The 2138-nt window shown below is 34.6% G+C and overlaps 1 protein-coding gene across 1 annotated transcript; it reads right to left on the bottom strand.

Moving 5' to 3' along the window:
• Positions 1-396: 396 nt before the first annotated feature.
• Positions 397-1455, bottom strand: LOC111439251 (ribonuclease MC-like). Its single transcript, XM_023077023.1, has 2 exons — positions 1225-1455; positions 397-1094 (listed from the first exon to the last, which is right to left on the bottom strand). Exons 1-2 carry the CDS (start codon positions 1453-1455, stop codon positions 507-509), a joined length of 819 nt encoding a protein of 272 aa, XP_022932791.1. The 3' UTR covers positions 397-506.
• Between the last annotated feature and the right edge of the window lie 683 nt (positions 1456-2138).

The following is a 2138-nucleotide window of genomic DNA, read 5'->3' as shown; positions in this document are numbered from 1 at the left end:
CTAACTTTAGGGTGCAATCAGAGCAAAAACTGGAAAATTATCATCCCTTCGCTGCAATTCTACAATTGGAAACGTTTCTGCTTTCCAACTTTCGTGGACTGCCCTTCCAACTGCAATTCCACTATTAGGAAGAAGCTTCTGTTTTCCATTCGTGGACTGCCTTTCCAACGCCAATAAATGAAATGAATTCTTTTTCACATGAGGGAACCCACCCACTACTAGTAGTGTGCATTTAAACCTGACCATCGGAATAGACCCAACCCAAATTATAAATATTGGATTGGAATGGATTGGCATAACCTTTTCTATTCTAAGGCCCTTGACTTATTTTAAAAATATTTAGTAAACAAATAAGTTATCTTATACGATAACATCCCGAAACATAATTTAAATAAAAACATATCAAAACATCTTCCTATGAAATTACAACCCGACACAGCACACACTACTCTTACGACAAGATATTACGATATATTATGCATAGAAACATAAGTATTTGGAACTCATTATTCCTGCTTTCCACCACCTCTACGTGTTCCATAAAATCTCTTCCGAAACATGATGGTAACGGAAAGAAGAATACAGAGAAACAAAAACTTGAGAATAGAGACCTGGTGGACTAAAGAATTCTTAAGCTCTCCAACTGCACTCACCAAACTCAAAGGTGGTCGATGGAGCCACACAAATTGTGAAGGACACGTGATTCCAGCAAACTGAGTACAGTCAATTAGAGTGACACCATTTTTGTCAAAGCACAAGATGATTTCGAACAATTGTTTCTTTTTAGATTGTGCATTTTTGTTGCAGCGTAAACCTGGCTTTTTACCTGTGGCAGCTTGAATGGCACCTTCAATGGCTCCGTATTGTCTAGTATTTGTGGCAGTCGGGCCTAGCCCTGCGGTGTTCAAGATGGCCAGGAGATCGTAGTTATGGTTTGTACGAATATTTAGAGTTGTTTGGAAATATTGAAGTTGGTTGAAAGGAGGATCGGAACAGGTTCCATGACTATCCCATTCGTGTTTCCAAAATCGTTGGTTGTTCCCACTTATTACGTCCGGCCAATATGTGTTTAATTGGGGTACTAATGTTGCAATCTAAAACCAGATAAGAAGCCAGAAATTTATTATACTTTTTAGATAAAAGATTTATTAACACGAATCAACAAAATAATAATAATAATAATAAATAAATAAATAAATAAATAAAAGAATATAGTCTAAGGACCTGAGCTGGATTAAATGGTTGTCCTGCACAAACAAGAGGAACATTTGAATAATTGCTTGGCCACAAACCATGAATTGTGAACATGGCTGGAGGGTTAGCATAACATCTTACTCCGCTACACGTAGCTGGAGGCCATTGTTGAACCATTTGAAAATAATCAAATTGAGCCTTTACACATGACGTCAATAAGACGAACTTGAATATAGAAACTATGAAAGGAGCTTGAGCCATAATGGATTTTGATCACTTTTGTGCTTGCAAGCCAGATGAACATACTGGTTGGGTTTATGTAGAGAATTTTCTTAACCATTCTTTCTTGACTTTTCTCTCTAGGAAATAATAAATATTAAAATGAATTTAATAAGTTGATCTATCTAAATGTTTAAAAAATTAATCTCTACCTATCATTGAACTATAATAATAATGGTAATAGTTTGATGACTACGACATATTTATATTCAACTAAATACGTATAACAGCATAAGCCCACTGCTAGTAGATATTGTCTTTTTTGGACTTTTCTTTCTTGACTTCCCCTCAAGGTTTTAAAACGCTTCTGATTGGGAGAGGTTTCAACGCCCTTATTATAAAGAATGCTTCGTTTTCCTCTCTAACCGATGTGGGATCTCATAACACTCTTGTGAAAAACATTCAAATGAGCATACGATAATTGAGATGTACTCTTTTCTCTAAACTCTCGTTCAAATCTTCATATCTCACTTATATTAAAATATATAATCTAGCTAACTAAGAATATAAATTGAGAAATATTTATGGAGTAAATGTGAGATGTGAGGGAGGTGATGTATATAAGACAAATTAATGGTGGTTGAGGCAAAGTATTTAATTGACAATATTTCATTATTAAAAGATCAATTGTATCTAAAGCTTCAAAAAAAAAAAAAAAAAAAAAA

The sequence above is a fragment of the Cucurbita moschata genome, unplaced genomic scaffold (assembly GCF_002738365.1).
Source record: "Cucurbita moschata cultivar Rifu unplaced genomic scaffold, Cmos_1.0 Cmo_Scf00088, whole genome shotgun sequence".
NCBI classification, from domain to species: domain Eukaryota; kingdom Viridiplantae; phylum Streptophyta; class Magnoliopsida; order Cucurbitales; family Cucurbitaceae; genus Cucurbita; species Cucurbita moschata.
Note: the sequence above shows the minus strand (reverse complement) of the source record. Positions and strands in the feature narration are given on the sequence as shown.